The following is a 16,734-nucleotide window of genomic DNA, read 5'->3' on the forward strand; positions in this document are numbered from 1 at the left end:
GCCAAGATTGCATATAAAACCGTGGTCGCTTGAGGTGGCCGACAGGAGTGACAGGATTCAGCCCAGCCCAGTATAAACATTGACCAGTCACCGATCTGCACAAAGGCACCTTATCTCGGGCACCTTCAGCTCACCTACGTAGGTAATTGTCTTGGTTGGATACTTTCTACATACGATACCTGCCCGCTTGCCTAGAGCCGAACATGCCGAAGTGGATGCCAGTGATTGCAAGATCTATCTGCGAATTAAAGATTTACTACGGTGTCATCAAACACATGGTCACATCCTTACAGGGAGGCCGGGGTGAATATGTAAGGGTAGTTATAGTTCCGCAAACATCATCCAAAAATAACTCTTGCTGTCAGCATTAATTACTTAGCTACCCAATTAATCACTTGTGGCTTGTGGGTTATGCGCTGCGACATCCGCGGCACAGAAAGATGACTTTGACAAGTACGGAGTATGCGTTGGCAGTGGATAGTCACAATCCAGTGATCCTTTCTGCTATCTTCAACGGGTGAAGCGTGGCGTCTGAGCGGGGCGATCGCGGAGAATGCCCACCGTTGTATCAGGATTACCTAAGCATAACTGGACCCTTGCCCATTACGCCATCAACCTGTCGACTTCTTTTCCACCCAATTTCTGTCCATCGTGCCAATTCCGGCAGAAACGCGTTCCAGGTGTTCCGGCGACGACCTGTTAATTTCACCGCAATCAACCAAGCACAATCACGATAGGTATATAGGGTAGCTTGCTCAAGTAGCAACCGCACAGCCACCCTCTGTCAACTCTCGGCTGCGATACCGACGTACCCCGGCACTTGACGGAGCGCAACGGCGATTCTACATCTTGCTTTCGCTTCGGTGAAAGGGCATTATCATCTCCATCTCCATCCACCAAATCGAATCCACCATCTGTGGCTGACGCCCCTAGTTGCTGTTGCGACTTTTCCATTCTTCGACGACAACGATCGCAATCGCGACATCGACTTAGCGTACACTCCTGTTCACGACCTATTATCCAAGCATCCATCCTCCCGAGGCTCAAACTTGGACAAGGCCGCCCTTTCACGATCGGAAACACCTGGGCGGCCCATGTCATCTTGACACACCTCCATCTACTATTTTCTGGATGGCGCGCCAGTAAACCAGCCGCATCAAGATCACACCACCCGACTCAAAGATGGCTCAACCACTGGCCGATGCGGTCTTGGTTGCCGACCCAGAACCAGTGGCACACGCGCGACGACGATTTTCTGGGACCAGTCAGCACAACAAAGCACCATTTGGGTCCGCAGGCGCCAATGCAGCAGATCCATCTTCCACACTCGATCCCGATACATGTCGGATATGTAGGGGAGAAGCCACAGTCGATGAGCCTCTCTTTTATCCATGCAAGTGCAGTGGCAGCATCAAATACGTCCACCAGGACTGTCTGATGGAGTGGCTGTCGCATTCTCAAAAGAAGCATTGCGAGCTGTGTAAAACTCCGTTTCGCTTCACAAAGCTCTATGACCGGAAGATGCCAAAGAAACTCCCTTTTGTCGTCTTCATCACACACATAGTCAAGTACATGGTCAACAACATACTGGTGTGGCTTCGTGCGGGGCTCGTCGTCAGCATCTGGCTCATCTGGCTACCGTATCTTATGAGGTCAATATGGTCCTTGATGTTCTGGATCAGCGACGAGGGCTTCGGAAGTCACCACGGCCGGGATATCACACCCTCGGTTGTCTTGTCAGACAGGGTCTGCCCCGCATCACCCATATTGAGCGTTGGAATGTGTCCGGCCAGTCCTCTAACTGCATCAATGATGCCAGAGGGTGGAGGTGACTACTCCATGACCTCGGTCGGTGCGGCCAATTTCACCACTGTCAATCCTGTCTACTCTACCTTTTTCCACCTTGTATTCATGACGGTGGGACTCTCGGAGAAGATGATTATCAGCACTCTGGCAGATCTATCCTCTGTGGATACAGCCAAATCCGGACTATCCAATGGGCCGCAGTCACTGCTCAGCAATGTGAGGTGGTTAGCGAATCTAACATCTCGTCCATTCATCAACAAAAATGTCATACATGTTCTAGAGGGACAGGTCATTACGGTGTTAGTCATACTCAGCTTTATCCTTATCATTCTCGTCAGAGATTATGTTGTGCTGCAACAGCCTGAGATTAATATGCGGGCTGCATTTGCCGCCGTCGAGAATCAACAACCCCCTGTCGGTGTAGCGCAAGCGGTACCTCCACCCGCCCCGGTATTACCGCGGCAACATCTCGAAAACCCGGCTGCTGGCCTACGCGCAGAAGACATTGATCAACTTGCAGGTCCAGAAGCAGAAGAAATCGACGGCGGTCAAACTGAGCCATGGACAGACACTCCATTTGACTTGGGCGAGATTGGCGAACGGCCTGCCGTTGAGGCTTTTGATGGCCCGTCAAATCATTTCTCGGGTGACCCTGTTCGACCATCCACTCCCCTTCTCCAACGCCTTGACCCGAGTCTATCCGACGGAGACGCAGACGTAGCCTCCTCCGTAGTGGCTGCATTTGGTTCGGAGGGATCTCGAACTCCGCTTACTTTCCAGGAGCGACTCGATCTTGGTGGTGCAGCAGCATCGGACTCTGACCCCTACGTTGTGGAGCCCCTGTCAGTTAAGGAGTATACAAAAGTTTTTCATGAGGCTCAAGGGGATGTCGAGCGCATGAGGGAGATTTTCCGTGGCCAAGGATTGGAGGAGAGAGCCGAATCATGGTTAAGGCTCGGTCAAATTCGCCTCTCAGATCAGAGGCCAGTGCCAGGCCCATCGTCAAATGACTCGAATTCCGAGGAATCTCAGGAACAAGAAGGCACTGCAGAAAATCCCGGGGCCGCATCTCCGGCAGATTCACTCATGTCAGACTGGACGATGCCCAACACTTCGCAAGAAGGAGGCTCAGCCTCGGCGGAGAAAGGCAAACAAAAAGCAGTAGAGGCGACACGTGCCCCAGCGAACCAATCTACACCAGTTGAACCTAACTCTGGATTATCACAAGGCATTGACAGGACCTGGGACGATGACCCTTTTATTAATAACCACCCAATGAGGCCGCGGGCCAACACGGATGGTCAATATCGTTCTGAAGGCGTCAACCCGCTTGCCAACAACAGCTGGGTCTTTCCGCAGTCGTTGCCAGACCCCCCTCAGGCATCGGAAGAGCCTCACTTGGAAACAGAGTCGATCGCTGGCCCATCAGCCGCCGATGACACTTCGACACCAAACATCCAAGCTCAAGAGCCACCCAGGTGGGAGCCCGAAAACCGGCAAGATGAGCATGTTGCACAAGGTCGTGGATGGAACGATTTGCAAGACTTCAACGACATACCAGCAACACGCGCGGCCGAACCTGCTCCGCCACCACAGCCGGCCGGGATCGTGGGCACCATTGCGAATTTTATGTGGCATGGCGTGGACGCAACCGACATTGCTGAACAACCTGACCTACGTCATGTACACGATGGTAATGGCCATGTGCAGCCACCAGACCTTGACCAACCACAAGGAGACGACAGTGACCTGGATCTGGATGAAGACGAGGACAGCGATAGCGAAGACGAAGATGAGGACATTGGTGAGGCCGTAGGACAGAATCCAATCTTTGCCATGGCTCAACCGCAAGCCGATGCAGCAGCCGATGCCGCGGCCATCGACCCTGAAGCCATCGATGACGCCGAGGATTTTGAGGGCGTCATGGAACTTCTTGGTATGCGCGGGCCTATTGGGGGCCTCTTCCAAAACGCTGTCTTTTGTGCCTTTTTGGTGTCAGTATCCGTTTTTGTGGGCATCTTCCTACCATATAACCTGGGCCGCATCTGCGTCTGGATCTTGGCAAACCCGATGCGCCCTCTCAACATTCTCTTGAGCACCGTCAAGTTTGTACAGGACTTTGCCATGGCGGTCGTAGGCTTATTGAGCTGGGCGGGTCTACGTATCACCTACACCATTCTGTCAGGCCTCGAGATGCTTATACCAGCAATGAAAGGGATGGGCTTGTCGCGAGAATACGTCATGCCGGTCGTGCGCACGACATACTACTTGGCTAGAGATTCGGCTCGTAGAGTCTCATCCAGCTTCGCAGTTGATACATCTTTGATCACCACCAGCGAGATACGCAATTTTTCAGCCATCAGTCACGAGGCTCTCATTTCATTAAAGACCAACGTGGCTTGGTCGGCAATGTCAATTGTCAACGTTGTGATGTTCGTCTTTGGTGGTGATTATGCCACCAAGGCAGCTAAGACCGTTTCATTCGTGGGCAACATGACTGGTGCGACTGTGGAAATTCTCAAAGGGGTGCCCGCTGTGCTCACAAATCCGAGTTCTTGGGTCATCAACATCAACCCTGCGGAACCAACCCAAGCTGTCAGCCCTGCTTTGGCCCACTGGGGCGGAACTGACAGGTTCTGGGCTACGTTGGTTGGCTATCTGGTGGTGTGCCTCGTTGCAGCGATATATTTGCATCATGGTCGACCCCTGAGCTCCAGCCAGGCTGGCCAAGAGCGCGAAGCTTCCCTCATTGACGCGTTGAACCAGGGGAGTGGTGTGATGAAGGTGATATTAATCATCGGCATTGAGATGCTTATATTCCCTCTCTACTGTGGCTTGCTCCTGGACGTGGCGCTTCTTCCGCTCTTTGAGAACACCACTATGAAGTCGAGACTACTCTTTACCTACAACTTCCCGCTCACTTCCCTCTTTGTGCATTGGTTCGTTGGCACGGGGTACATGTTTCACTTTGCCCTCTTCGTTTCCATGTGCCGCAAGATCATGCGCAAAGGTGTATTGTGTAGGTCCTCAGTCATCCCGCCAAACCATTGTTCTTGCTGACATGCCAATCTAGATTTTATCCGGGACCCTGATGATGCCGAATTTCATCCTGTCCGAGACGTACTGGAGCGGAATGTCGCAACTCAACTCCGCAAAATTCTTTTTTCCGCCTTCGTGTACGGTGCTCTGGTCATAGTGTGCCTGGGAGGTGTGGTTTGGGGACTGTGGGCCTTCCTGCCCAACGTGCTCCCTATTCATTACTCGTCGAACGAGCCGGTGCTCGAGTTTCCGATCGACCTACTCTTTTACAACTTCCTCATGCCCCTCGCACTCAACTTTTTCAAGCCGAGCGACGGTCTGCATGAAATGTACACGTGGTGGTTCCGAAAATGCGCCAGAGCGTTACGCATTACGTGGTTCCTGTTTGGGGAACGCAAAGTTGACGAGGAAGGGATCTTGGTGCTTGCGCCCGACTCGGAGCATCTTCGCCTTCCTCTCTGGCGCAGGCTTTTCTTGGAGTTAGATGAGGCAGGCCAAGTCGTGCCTAGGAGATGGAAAGGACTTTTCGATGAGGGCAAAAGCAAGCCAGGCCCAGAGATCACAAAGGAGGAGATGAGGGCCTTCAACAAACAGAGGGCATCACTTATCGAGTCCAAGCAGCTCATCGCAGATGGCCGGTTCGTGCTCACTCCGGCGTCTGATCAAGTAAAGATCCCCAAAGGCAAGCAGGTCTTTTGGGAGGTGTCAGAAAACGAGGTTGGGACCGAAACACCATCAGACGAGGCTGCGACCGGCCCACCAGATCTGTATACGTCAAAGCAGTATCAGCTGGTGTACGTCCCGCCACATTTCCGGGCTCGCGTCTTCCTCTTCATCCTGTCCATCTGGGTGTTTGCGGCCGTCACAGGCGTCAGCTTTACCATCATTCCGCTCATATTCGGCCGCTATGTGTTCAAGATGCTCATCCCTACTTATATTCGCACAAACGACATCTACGCCTTCAGCATTGGCGTCTATATACTCGGAACTTTGGCGTATGGGATTTTGCATTACGAAAGCCTCTGTTCAAAGGTCAAGAAACGGACAAGGGCCCTGGCTGCTGCCGCCGCTGAGAGTTCTGTGACCAAGAAAGCGATTGGCCTCATTGCGCACGGCCTTCGGCTGATGTATGCATATACGGTCGTCCTGATCATCTTCCCGCTCCTTGTTGCTTCGCTCATGGAGCTTTACTGTCTCATCCCGTTGGATACATACATGTATCTCGCCGTCTATTCAGGGGCCGTCGCCGGCGACCCGTCGGCCAACAAAGCCCTACAGGATACCGTCACTGTGGGCTCCTCGGACGATCGGCACACGGTCCGTGTGGTACAGGCGTGGACCATTGGCTTGTTGTACCTCAAGTTGGGGGCGCGAATCATCAAGGTGTGGCGGCCTGATTCGCGGCCTGCCCTCGCCGTGCGAGCAGTCTTCCGTAGGGGCTGGCTTCACCCCAACGTTGGGGTTCTCACACGAGCTTTCCTGATACCTGCCTTGTTAGTTTCGGGCGTGGCAATCATGGGGCCGCCTGCGGCCGCGAATGCGTTTATGTCATATACGGGCGTTGGCCTTGAGGATGCGCGTATGGCCATTGTGGTCAGCCGGCTGAGTTTCCCAACTGCCGCGCTTATGGCTTTGATGGGGAGCTTGGCGTGGGCTACCATGGATGTGTTCATGTCATGGAGGGTGAGGATTCGAGACGAGGCGTACTTGATTGGAGAAAGGCTGCACAACTTTGGTTCTGGCGTGCCGCAACACAACCATCACTCGGCTACGCAGAGTGGCGGAGTTGCGGGCGGAGCGGGGAGGGTAGCCTGGCGCGAAGGTAGATAGAGACTGGCAGCCTTGGGATTTGCACTGTGATGCGGCGAAAATGATCATCATCTGGAACTTCAGCCATTTCTTTTCTGCCATCGTCCGTTTTGATGATACTGGCGTTGGGTCAGATGAGGCGTTTGGGATGCACTGACACTTCTTTCTTCTTTGTTTCTTTTTTTCTTTCTTTCCCGTTCCAGCCCTATACTTGGCACATGAACACTTCATCTTCTGTCTTGGCAACACGCATATACGGAGCAAACATCGGTTTGGATGGCGGCGTTTAGGGTGGAACAATGGTCTGTGGTTTTCTATGCTGGGGTCCTATGTTCACGTTTTTGTTTGATACGCAAAGCAGGGTGAGTCGAATTTTTACTTTGGTTTTTCATTCGGGGGCTATCAAACAGTGCAATCAGCTACCAGACAAAATCAGTTGCAAATGGACTCACCGTAGAACCTTGGTTCGGTCAATGACTAGAGCAAGCATCAATAGAAATATAACTAGCCTTGAATAATAGACTGTACCTGCTTATCAGTTAGTGGAGCACATCTGCAACACGGAGGACGTTCATGTTGGTCGGTGCCAAGACTTGTCAACGCGCTGGGCAGCATGCGACTGTCTTGGCGCGTTGCTGCTTGCGGGTCTTGTTTCGCTTGTTGAGGTGGTACTACTTGGCTTTGGCTTTGGCTGTGGCTATCACTATCGAATTTTTAGGCGGTCGGGTAACAAAGAGGGCCTTTTTGATTTTTCTCCATGGGATAAAACAACATGGCAAATCGTTCCGGTGTCCACTACCCAGGCCCAATGTAACCTTTTGCAACCGGGCTATCAGTGGGTCGTACACAATAAGGGGTTATTTACCGGCAGTCGAGATTCTAGGTGTGTTGGATGTTAATTGCGCGAGTGGGACATGACGCCGAGATGAGCATGGATGCACAAGCCTCTTGAGGCGTCAAGTGAAAATCAATCAAAGGACGGGAAGTCTATTTTCTTCTGCTTTTTCTTTGTTCATTTTTTCTTACTTCTTTTTGCTGGAGAAACGCGGAAAAAATAGGCCCGACTATGAGCAGGGAAAGACGACGCGGATCGGCAAAACAGCAAAACAGTTACCCTGTGTCGGGGTTCGCCGTTTGTCAAAGCACCGCCGGCGGGGGGGTAATTCTTGGCACGGGGGCTCTCAAATACAGGCAGTTATTACTTCATACTGGCAGGTAGACGCGGGCACGTGTTGAGATAGTGTTGAAAGAATCAGGCCAAATGTTTGACGAACGATCAACAAATTTCGGATCTGGATTGGAAATCGTAAGCAGGAAATGACGAAAAAGGAAATTAAAGTAGAAAGAGTTTTGGATTTTTTTCTACGCTATTTGGTACTGTATGCAACGGATAAGAGTCAAGATTGGTTTGGTGGTTGAAGAAAATTGGGATGAAAAGAAAGACATCGAATCCGCTGCTAGTTCAACCTGTGCTTTGATCGAGACGACACAAGACGCAGTTTTAGCCTGAAAACATGGGATAATGCTCACAGTTTTTCCTAAAATTTCCTAATCTGCCTACTTGTAGGGAATAGTACAATTGTGCGTAATGTTTAAGAGAGCAAGGCATCCCAACATGTACTGAATAGTACAGAGGCTAATAATTTATTAATAATTGACAGGTCATGTACGCCAAGTATGCCTAACACCAGGGAACCCAGGACGAATTGTGCCTTTTTTGACGTCTGGTTTGGCTTTTTTTTTTTTTTTTTTTTTTTTTTTTGGTGCTGTCAGGCTGCATCGTCGGCTGGCTGTTTCGTCGGCTGGCTGCTAGGCTAGGAGGCTGATTGAGAGCTAGAGCTGCTGTAAATGGTACGTTGCCTCGAGCTGACGGCAGGCAGGGATGGGGCTGTGCAAACGAATCATGGTGCAGCACAGACAATTACTTTTTTTTTGTTCTTCTTCTTTTGTATGCCCCACTTCTCGGTACCTACATAGCTACCTTAGCATACCATACCTACAAAGACCTGCTTGATTCAACTGATAAGGAACCAGGTCTTTTGCGGCAGGCTGTGGTCTTGGCAAAACGACCCGAGGCCTCACCGAAACGACGGGAAACAAGCTTCCAGCAAGCATCTACCCTTCTTGGCAACAGTGAACGATCTCCAGGATCTATTGCCGCTTTGCCCGGTGGGGCTGTCTACGGGACTCGTCCAGATTTAGTGGACTTTTGCCCGAGTCGGGTTGGGCCGCTTCGACGTGGGTTTTCCCAGCATGTGCTTCTCGATATGTCCATGCAATTAAAGGCATATTATTCGTATTTGCTAAATGACTTGCAATGTTGCTATTTTTTATTTTTTATTTTATTTTTACTCTGTTTCTTGGTATAATCGGCTACCTGTCAACACTGCGAATATTTTGTACTAATTGAAGATTTTACCCGGGTTGATTTTAATTTCTTTTTACCCACATACCGTTGATCACTAAACTAGGTTTGATCATGATAATCTACCACGAATAGCAAGTGTTATGGCATCTGGGTCTAACTAGATTCATCATTTGGTTCTTGGCTTCTGGAACACAGGACGAACAAAAAAACAGCCACTAGTATTGGCCCACAAACCCCAGGGTAGTGTTTCTAGATCCGTATGCATGCCTACCTACCCAAGCTACCTACCTACTTAGGTACCTGGGTTACCCACCTTATCTACCAGCCTAGCACTGCGATGATCATGTCAGGTCGGCTCTACGGGACGTGGTAGGGTATGGTATGGTATAATACAGTACAGCACAGTTATTCTACCAATCGCCCCTCTCATCCGATGTCAAGTGGCACGGAGCCAAATAGCAGCAAACGCTGGCCTGCCTCAAGTCTGCTTTACTGAGTCATCTCAATGTACCACGCTATGCTAGCCCAAAGCACGGAGAGCTCGGACTATCTTCTCTGTTCCTCAACCGGGTGGGTCTGCTTGACCTCACCATTGCCCCTATCCCATTTTTAAGTGGACTCCTGCCCGAGATACGTATAGGCAAGCTTCGAGATGGTCTTGGCAAAGTTGCGGCCGGACGTCAGGGCAAGATTGGACGGGCATCATCACTCATCACGTCTTGGCACTACTCAGTGCGGATACGGTGATGATCTGCCTGGTTGACAAGGGTTACAAAGTATGTACCAGGAGTAAGTGGAGGTCCGCTCCGATAGAAACAGGCAGAGCCTTGGGCAGAAAACATCAAACTACCTGGTCTTTTAAATTTAACACTACTTCATCCTCATTCATGCTCATGCTCCTCTTAACTTTGTCTTCCCGAGATTCTGACAGATGCAGGCATCTGGCTGTTTTTGATTGCGTTATTCCATTCCTCGTGTCTTTTTTTGTATTATATACTTTGGGGCGGTGCCTTTTCATCTTCTTCTTGGCCGGCCGAATTGATCTACAAGTTCAAACTCCACCCGGCGTTCCTTTCGTGTGTGAGAGGATATATACACATCAAAACAACAAAACAAATCTCCCAGAAATTCAGAATTCAAAAAGCCACACAACAAAAGTCGACACAACAAAAAAGCCACACAACAAACCAGAGGGCAACACAACACAAACCAGACATCACCATGTCTTCACAAGCTTATAATGACCCGAGTCGACCGTTACCAGCCATACCTCCGCTTCGATTTGAAGGAAACAAAGAGATCAGATCTCATCCAGGACCGCATCATTTCACGCGTTCGCCATCTTGGGATAGCATCGAACAAGGCCAAATGTATAACAACTCCAGCTCGTCGTCCATCCGTGGTGATAACGAAGACCACGGCAACATGACCGGCCACGGTGATACAGACATTGAAAAATTGGTGGACAGGACTGTTCGCAGCAGTCAAAGCATGACACAGCACGGGGATCATGATGACCACGGTCACGCCAACAGTAACGAGCCACGGCCGAAGCTACCTTGGAAGGAGCGGATGCATCACTTCACCTGGGCTTGGTTCACCCTCCCCATGAGCACTGGTGGTTTGTCACTGCTCATCCACGCCCAGCCTCATCAGTTTCCCGGGCTCAGGTCCATCGGCCTGGCTATATACATTATCAACCTCATTATATTCACCAGTGTTTTCAGCGCCATGATTATCCGCTTCTTTCTCCACCCCGGCGATTTCAGCGCTTCGGTGAAGCACCGCCGCGAGGGTTTCTTCCTTCCTACCTTCTTCCTGAGCATTGCTACCCTCATCACAAGCACGCATAGATATGCCATTCCAGACAACGACGTGGCCCTGAACTGGTTTATTCAAGCCGTTTTTTGGGGCTACTTGGTCGCTACCCTAATGTTGGCAATCGGTCAATACAGCTACGTCTTTGGTGCCCAGACTCACGGCTTGCAAACAATGATGCCCACTTGGATCCTGCCCATCTTCCCCATCATGCTTTCCGGAACCATCGCCTCCGTCATCGCTGGCACCCAGCCTACCATCTCAGCCGTGCCCATAGTCGTGGCTGGTCTTATCTGCCAAGGGTTGGGGATGCTCGTCAGCCTGATGATGTACGCGCACATGGTCGGCCGCTTGATGGCCGGTACCCTGCCTGACCGTGAACACCGGCCTGGTCTGTTCATGTGCGTCGGTCCTCCTGCCTTTACAGCTTTGGCTTTGGTAGGCATGGCCAACAACATTCCTGCAGACTTTGACATACGCCTGAGCGGTGTCATCTCGTCCGAGTCGCCGGGAATGGGCGAGAAGGCTGTCGTGCAAATACTAGCCTACATGGTCGGCACTTCCCTTTGGGGCTTGAGTTTGTGGTGGTTTGGCATCGCCGTCATCGCCGTCATCCGGTCTCCGCCCAAGGACTTTCACCTGGGTTGGTGGGCCATGGTCTTCCCCAACACTGGCTTCATCCTTGCTACAATCTCTCTCGGCAAAGCATTTGGGAGCGAAGCCGTTGGCTGGTTCGCCACCGGTATGACCGTCTGCTTGATTTGCATGTACTTTTTTGTTCTATTCCACAACATCAAAGCGGTCATCGCCCAGGATATTATGTACCCTGGCAGAGATGAGGACTATGCGGATCACTAAGTCACGCTACTTTTTGATCTGTAAAAATTTGCGCGTGTTTCATCTGGGGTCAAATTTTGACTGAGAGGGCGTTTGGTATTCCGAGGTTTTTGTTCTTGCTCGTTTTCATCATTCGTATTTTCTTTTAATCCCGTCATAGCGTGCATCACTCTGGTCTGGGATCCAGAACAGCCAGCAAACGTTATTGCATTTCTGAGGACCTACATCTTAGAATAAACCGTCCTTGTACGACTTTGCGATAAGTTGACTTGGTATTTGGTACAGCGATTAGCGCTTTTTGATACAGTACTTTCTCGAATAGCGTTGCTTCAGCACAAGAAAAAGACAGTTGACTGCTTTGTACATTTGAGCTCAGAGTGATGTATTCAATGTAGTGAACACATTCCATTTTGAAACTTTTGCACCACTAATCCTATTCGATGCCAAATGCAAATTCGTGCTTTGTTAAACCTCTCCTGTCCCATTCTACATGTACTCAACGAAATAAATTCGCCACATTGGCACCGGGAGTCAGAGCCGAGGACCAAAAACGAACCAGATTGCTGGCGTCTAGAGAGCTAATAGAAAAAAGGTTGAGAAAATTGACCCCTAAACAAGCATGTTGCTGGTTGGGGCTGCAAGCTTCGGCATTTGGAGATCGCAGATGCAAGGGTGCGATGGGATGAAAATTTAAGAATGAGAACTAGGAATTTGCACGTTGATGCAAGGCACTCAACCTGCAGGCTACAACAGAGTCAATAGGTAATCTACAAGCCCACTCTTTTGAAAATATAATTTATGCGTTGGACCAAGGGATGCTGGCCACAAGGGACTCGATTCGGGCCTCAACTCCATCCTGTTAGGTGCGAATGGATTTGGAATGGCAGGATTGGCATCGGCATGTAAATTTTCGATCCCTGGGGGTAAATAGGTTAATTTAGTACTCACGTGCAAGCACCCTTGGTTATTTAAGGCGCTGAACATACGCCAAGATCTGTTTGCAGATATTGTCTGCTGTGATGTGCAGCTGTGGCAACAAGCATTGACGCAATTTCCGAAGCTACAGAGTATATTTATTTATAGACAACGGCATAAGCAAGCACCAACTGCTGATGGATTTTTATTACTGCCAGCTCCTTCCGGGGCATGCATGTTAACGTTTGCCGTAAATAACCTCCTTGATGAAGAAGCATAGATCTATAATTGTGTATGTATGTCGAAAGGAGGGTGGGAATTTATGTATACGAGGAGATGCTGAACCGGCCCCAAATAGGACAAAAAAGGAAGAAAATACACCAGCCGGCACATACTGACTCACAACAGGCTCTTGCTAATTTTACCACAAGGCCTTTGACCAGAAAGCAATAAGGATGTGGAAACTAAAGCCTTAACATTATGGGAAAGCTGCTCAGAGAACTTGATTGAGCCATGTTTTATAACCCACACACAATGAATAGATCGCAAGCAATACCAGAAGACAGTCAATGCGGCTGAGCCCCTGTGACCGCGGCGACACCTAGCGAGGCACCGCTTTCTTTCCGCTGTCGCTGATCCTCAGTATACTCTGGAACGCACAAAGTCTTGTTCTTTGCGCCGTCGACGCCTAGGTCCGTCTCGTTGGCGTAGCACCCTTTCCATCAGGCCTGTGCGGGAATTGTTGTCGTCGTTGAGGCGTACCCCCGCCCGTAATGTTGCAATAGTCGGCGCCTGCGGGACCACTGGTATCCGGGAGCAGCCCAATGGGCATAGTACCGCAGCATCGCTGATTGGCAGGCTACGAGTAGTTGCCGATGTGGTATGACGGGCGTAGGGACCAAGCCGAAGTCCTGCGAGAATTGGATGCTTGGTGTTCTCAGTTTATTGTAGACCTAGTGACTTTGATCGACTGCTGCTTCGCCGTTGAATAGCCTGATATATTTGCCTCAGCACCTTAGTTCTGGCCACGTTAGCAGTGCCGGTGCCGGAAATTCGGGCGTCCACATCTCGGAAGCTAATGTTAATAAGCGTACCACCAATTTGTGTAGTACCTTATCTTAGATGTTCTGGGCAATAAAAAACGACGTTGAAAAACACAGGCCAAAGCCCAGCAACAGCCAATTTTAAGCCCTGTCCTTGAACCAGTACTGCCACTGCAGAGCCATGAGATTCCTATTTTGCTTCTGATGCAGCCTGAAGCTGGCACCGAGAAGTGCTACCTGATCCAGCACGGACTCGCCTGAAGTGGCGATTGCGATCAAGTTTAGGTCGAGTTTCGCATCAGAAATGTATTTCCAATAGTTTACTCAAAACCGGCACCAAAACAGTGGATGTCTAAACTGTTATATGCTCTAACCCTCTTCAATGGTCACATATGGCAAAAGAACTCTGTTTTCCAAGTGGATGTAAGCCAAATCCGCCAAGTTGCCGGAGTTTACTGGAAGATTGTGAGAAAAATCACTCGGCTTAGAAGTTTGATTCCTGTTAGCTTTCTGGCGTTTGAACTTGGGGAGGCACCCAAGGAGATTGTTAACGTGTAAATAATTAGCCGGACTTTTATTTTACCGTCCGTGTCTGTTACTGCAAATTCTATACGTCCTCGTTTGACTACAAGACAAGGTTAAAGTGTTTAACCAAATAATCTTATTGTGTAAATAGTAATGCTTTATAGAAAAATGCAAAATCTTAAGTGAAAAGCTTATGCGAATAAGATATTTACGAGTCAAGAGATGTTATAAAAGCTGCAGTCATTTGAAAGACTAGTTAAAATACTCGTTCTTTCTTGCAATAGTGCAGATATCATTAATCCATTAAACCTTTACTCTTTAACCTTTCGGTTTAACGTTATTGTTTTTGTTACAATGCGATTGCTCTTTTCTATTACTGTTTGTAACCTCATTTCTGGAATTACTAGTCAGGGATTGTTTTCGAAGAAGAAGAAACATCCCTATACGGAATGTCTTGACGATTGTTTTAAAACACCGGGTGGCAAATATGATACAGTCGAGCATGTTACTGAGTGCCTGAACAAATGCAAACGATATGTTCATTATAACGGCTTTACCCCTCCCCCTGAGGAACCAGATTGCGATCCCCACTCCAACTCCGATGGAGGACACGATCATACAGTACAAGATGTACGCATATGTATTATGCCCCAAATGGAAGCAAAGGGGGGTCTTGTTGGGTGTAATTGCGTCAAGAATTACATCACCATCAATATCGACCAAGGGAAAGGGAGGCGGTAATAACCACGCTGCTTAAATCAAGGACAATTTCGGTCGACCTCATCGTTATCAAGGAGAGGTAAAAGCTGGCAAATTTGTATCAAAGGCGAGATTGTGAACCGACGAGAGTTAAGATGCCAATACAAACCCAGGAAACAAGATAGGCTTGACAGAATAAATTTTTTTAAGCGATTGCAGGCACGAGCAGTATAAGCGGCTACCCTCAATAACTTTGTTTTCGTCCCTTCGTGCAAACAGCAGGGATCGCCGGGCCGTGGATGGAAACCGAACTGGTCGGGGTGTTTAGTTTCAGCTCTTTCCAAACGATGCTCAGCGGTATAGGTTGAATACGGGAGTGAGTCGATAAAGCCATGCATGCGTAAACCTAACCTCTGTATTGGGGAGTTTCTTTTACGACGGTCAATATTCCACGTCAAATGGATGGAAATAGATGTTTTGTCGATCAGAGTAAAACGTACTTGGGAGGGCTTTTCGACAAGATTTCCAATTGTGGTCATCTGAAAGACGGACTGGTGGAGGCTAGGAGTAGTCTGGGAGATTGGTAAGGACAGGTCGAAGCTGTTGTACGAAGTCTCAACCGAGGGAATCACGTCAGGAGGAGTACAATACGGCCAGCAGCAGCAGAAACCGGTGCCGTAAACTAAAATGGTTCCCTTATTCGGGCCGAGATGTAACGCGTCGGCAAAAGAGAACTGCATACACGAAGGATTGCATGAGATACGAGGCGGGCCAGTATCGCCGGGATTAACGGCGAATAGGATGGGGCGGGATCCCAAGTGCGGACCTCGTCAAAGTTCCAATCGCATTCCCACAGCACCTCGATCTAAACCTCACTACCGTTCAGGCGCTTGCGTAATGTGATCCGGTAAAGCCAGAGGGGCTGGCTATATCTCCATGTTTCTTCTCCATACCATTAGCCAGTTATAATCTACGCCTGTCCAAAATCGAAACACATCTTGGAACCCCACGGTCAGGTACATGTCTCGCCCGATGTCTGTGGCCACAATATACGCGTCAGTCTCACTCTTCTTTGCCTTGTCCAGCCCCCACCTCATGAGCATAGACCCGACGCCCTTTCGACGATGCCTAGGGTCTACTACCACAATATCCGCAGCTGTTGATGGAAATAAAGGTCAGAAAAGAGAAGAGATAAGGCCGGAAAACATGGTAAAGTGTAATTCAAATCATCGCCTCGACTCACCCCACATCCGGCGCATCCCATCCTCCCCAAAGGCCTTTTTGTAAGCATCCGTCAAAGCTCGCTCGCGGGCTTCGATGGCCTGGCCATTGATAATAGAAGGCAGAGGAGCAACAGTCTTTGGCGTTTGGCCACCTGCTGCATCGGGATCGACTTCTGTGCGCGGCTGCTGCCACAAAGCCCAGCCAGCAATTTCCTCTCTGTCGCCCCTGTTGGACGGAGCTTGAACGACAACCAGATAGTGCTGCCCTGGCTTTTCAAAGTTTGCCCTGTAGCGATCCTCTCGCCACCGCCGGCCCTGGGTCAGGCGCTCCTCATCGGTCGCGTTGGAGAAGATGGCTTGGCTGTAGGGGTTGTGGCCAAAGGACTCGAGAGCAATGTCAAGGAGCTTTGGTAGCTCGTCAGCAGTGGCCATGCGGACATGGAGATTGGGAGCGTTCGACGACATTCTTGGGATTGCTGTCAATTTATCTCGGGCCATGTGTCGTCCGATTGCAGATGATGAATGTAAGCAAAGTGTCTAGTAATATGGCAAGATTGCTAGCTGAACTGTTTTATAGCAGACCACCGTTTTCTACCTTCTAGTCTAGACTCTTGGCATTCACCAGAAGGTGGGCTCCGGCTTATTCGGACCT

At 49.7% G+C, this 16,734-nt stretch overlaps 5 protein-coding genes across 5 annotated transcripts; 3 read left to right on the top strand and 2 right to left on the bottom strand.

The window, feature by feature from the left end:
- The first annotated feature begins 698 nt into the window (after positions 1–698).
- On the top strand, positions 699–7,142 carry PgNI_02572 (uncharacterized protein). The gene is made up of 2 exons (XM_031122634.1): positions 699–4,825; positions 4,880–7,142. The coding sequence occupies exons 1-2, from the start codon at positions 1,183–1,185 to the stop codon at positions 6,673–6,675; spliced, it is 5,439 nt and encodes a 1,812-aa protein (XP_030988394.1). The 5' UTR covers positions 699–1,182; the 3' UTR covers positions 6,676–7,142.
- Positions 7,143–9,539: 2,397 nt separating this feature from the next.
- PgNI_02573 (uncharacterized protein) lies at positions 9,540–9,635 on the top strand (the record flags this gene model as incomplete). Its single annotated transcript, XM_031122635.1, has 1 exon — positions 9,540–9,635. One exon carries the CDS (start codon positions 9,540–9,542, stop codon positions 9,633–9,635), a length of 96 nt encoding a protein of 31 aa, XP_030988393.1.
- Positions 9,636–10,243: 608 nt separating this feature from the next.
- PgNI_02574 (uncharacterized protein) lies at positions 10,244–11,698 on the top strand (the record flags this gene model as incomplete). The annotated part of the gene is made up of 1 exon (XM_031122636.1): positions 10,244–11,698. The coding sequence occupies one exon, from the start codon at positions 10,244–10,246 to the stop codon at positions 11,696–11,698; it is 1,455 nt and encodes a 484-aa protein (XP_030988396.1).
- A 1,460-nt stretch (positions 11,699–13,158) lies between these two features.
- PgNI_02575 (uncharacterized protein) lies at positions 13,159–13,424 on the bottom strand (the record flags this gene model as incomplete). Its single annotated transcript, XM_031122637.1, has 2 exons — positions 13,159–13,307; positions 13,355–13,424. 2 exons carry the CDS (start codon positions 13,422–13,424, stop codon positions 13,159–13,161), a joined length of 219 nt encoding a protein of 72 aa, XP_030988395.1.
- A 2,098-nt stretch (positions 13,425–15,522) lies between these two features.
- On the bottom strand, positions 15,523–16,616 carry PgNI_02576 (uncharacterized protein). The gene is made up of 2 exons (XM_031122638.1): positions 16,103–16,616; positions 15,523–16,015 (listed from the first exon to the last, which is right to left on the bottom strand). Exons 1-2 carry the CDS (start codon positions 16,578–16,580, stop codon positions 15,786–15,788), a joined length of 708 nt encoding a protein of 235 aa, XP_030988398.1. The 5' UTR covers positions 16,581–16,616; the 3' UTR covers positions 15,523–15,785.
- Positions 16,617–16,734: the final 118 nt, after the last annotated feature.

Source organism: Pyricularia grisea (genome assembly GCF_004355905.1).
Source record: "Pyricularia grisea strain NI907 chromosome Unknown Pyricularia_grisea_NI907_Scaffold_1, whole genome shotgun sequence".
Lineage (NCBI taxonomy): Eukaryota > Fungi > Ascomycota > Sordariomycetes > Magnaporthales > Pyriculariaceae > Pyricularia > Pyricularia grisea.